At 33.4% G+C, this 2,500-nt stretch overlaps 1 protein-coding gene across 1 annotated transcript in view; it reads right to left on the bottom strand.

The window, feature by feature from the left end:
• LOC119580989 (cyclin-dependent kinase 9-like) overlaps positions 1-2,500 on the bottom strand; it is a 13,641-nt gene that overhangs the window by 2,317 nt on the left and 8,824 nt on the right. Inside the window, exons 6-8 of the mRNA XM_037929246.1 lie at positions 2,217-2,355; positions 1,809-2,031; positions 1-1,125 (exon numbers count right to left, since the gene is read on the bottom strand). The exon at positions 1-1,125 is cut by the window's left edge and continues 2,317 nt beyond it. Coding sequence (XP_037785174.1) covers positions 818-1,125; positions 1,809-2,031; positions 2,217-2,355 — 670 coding nt within the window. The 3' untranslated portion in view covers positions 1-817. The remainder of the gene's footprint in view (positions 1,126-1,808; positions 2,032-2,216; positions 2,356-2,500) is intronic.

Here is a 2,500-nt window from a genome sequence, read left to right as displayed (position 1 = left end):
CACTGAATCCTAATTTAAGTAGTAAAAGTAATCCAATAGTTTCTTAATGTGAGAAATACATCATAATACTGACTCTGGTAAGTAGAACAATGCGGTAACATTGCTAGCCACAAAAAAAGTGAAGGACAAACCTAAAAAGACCAGGTACTTTAATACTATACAGGATTTTAGAATCAATAACATACTATAATAAATAGTCATATCTACTGTACAGTACTATAATGCAAAACCATATTTTACATTTAATGAAAGTGTGAAACAAAAATCCAAATTAGCAAATATTGCACCAATGGATTTCAAATGTTTTATGGTATACCAATTTCCAAAAGACAGAGGAATAGGTAGCATCAATTTATAGGCTATTTGAATATAAATATTCTATACATATATTCAATAACTGCTGCCTCTATAACAGACATATAAGTAAATGTACATCTGTAAAGGAAAGTAGTACTCCAGAAATAAAAACATACTGTATAAAACATACAAAATCATTAAGACACTAATTATGTTTAAACCTAATTCATGGCATATTCTAATAATGCAAATATTTCATAATATTCCAGTAGTTAGGTTCAACATATACATTTTGTTATAATAGAAAATTCCATTTTGAAAATGATGAGTATCAGGAAACTGTATTCAGATTACCTGATTTGTATCAACCTAATAAAAAAATACAGATCTATAATTAAAAACACTCATATTTTCTTTTTTAATGAAAATACCTTTTGCTCTTCGTGCAATATTAAAAGATATTAATTCTCTCCAATGCTGTCTTTTTGTGGATAATGATGTGTCTTTAAAACACACGAAACTAAAATATTCTCTCTGGACACGAAGACATACTGGCAACACTGGAGGAGCCGGATGGCCTGTGGCCTGCTCTTCTAGAACCACCTTGGGCTGATGACTGAGACGTCTGGGGCTGCTGAGAAGCATGGCCTGTCGGTGCCTGCTGCTGTTGCTGCTGTTGTTGTTGCTGCTGTTGCTGCTGTTGTCTCCCACGACGGGGAGGTGCCAAGAATTCAAACATGCTGTGGGTGTGATGGGACAGCATCTTTCCCAGGTCACTAGGCACAGGATCCATCCAGAAAAAGTCATGATTTAAAGCTGTGTCAGCATCTATGAAGTAGAAAAGATAAAAAAAAATTAACACTCAAGCTACAGTATATAAAATTTGAACTGACAGTAATGTCTTTCCTATTCAAATAAAATAATAATTCATGAATCTACAGTATCATAATAATACAATAATACATGAACAACCAATGTCAAATATAACAAATCTTAATATTAACAACTATAGTTTCCAAAATGCTTGGTGTATGCATTATTCCCCTGCAGCTTAGGTATCAACACTGCCCTTCAGAAATAGGTGATTTTTACAATTCCTGTTCTACCCACTATCTAAAGCTGACATAAACACATCAGTCCTATAACAGTTCTGAAAACATCAGTCCTGCTATCCAATGCTTTGCCCATCAAGCTTAACAATAGAGTTAACAAAATGGTTGTGAGTCTGTGCACTGTCGCAATCCTTATTCTTACAATAACTTATCAAAAGGGTATGTAGGAGAAAGAATATTTTCAAGAAGTGATGTAGATCAGTTGACAAATTAACAGTAAACTTTTCACTACAAACATATATTTCTGAAAAATAAAAACCAGAAAATTCATCCTGCTTTGTGCACAGCAGCACAGACATGTTACATCATTTGTTACCTTTTATATTCTCTGCTCCCTAACTTGCAATACAGCTCCTTACATAAATGAAAGATAAAAGGTAACCAATTAATCACACTTACCAATTCTTTTTGAGGGATCAAGAGTCAGCATTTTGTCAATAAGGTCACATGCATGTGGGTCTCGAACATAAGGCTTTAATCTGTCCTTAACCTTCCGTTTGTGGTTCTTGGCAAGTTCCATTGTAGAGTATAGTGGGAGGTTTTCAACACCTGGCCACACTTCAGGAGTTATTGACCCACATAACTGAGATATCAAATTGAGCTGATGCTGTTCTGTACTTCCCTAAAAAAAATAAAAAAAAATAAAAAAAAAAAATAATAATAATAATAATAATAATAATGATTGTAAAAAGAATTGCCCATTAAAGCATATAGCCTATGCAGAAAACATTCCAAAATATGTAAGATCACATTACTGACCATGTCATTTTAACAAAACAGCATTATGAGAGGTATTTCAGTACTTACCTGCATTATTGGAGTGCGAGTCCACATTTCAGCCATAATGCAACCTGCACCCCAGAGATCAATAGGAGGCCCGTAGTTTCTCTCCCCAAGTAACAACTCAGGCGGCCGATACCACAGAGTCACAACTCGGTTGGTATACCTGGTTTTTTTTTTTTTTTATTAATTTGTAAATTAGCTTTTATATCAATTACATACTTTACTTAACTGAAGAAAATCAAATTAGAAATATATCTTAGCACTCTAAAAGAAAAGCAATTATTATATGAACTTAATTTCCTGTACAA

The sequence above is a fragment of the Penaeus monodon genome, chromosome 14 (genome assembly GCF_015228065.2).
Source record: "Penaeus monodon isolate SGIC_2016 chromosome 14, NSTDA_Pmon_1, whole genome shotgun sequence".
Taxonomy (NCBI): Eukaryota; Metazoa; Arthropoda; class Malacostraca; order Decapoda; family Penaeidae; genus Penaeus; species Penaeus monodon.
The sequence above is the reverse complement of the archived record's forward strand: the minus strand, read 5'-3'. Positions and strand labels throughout refer to the sequence as shown.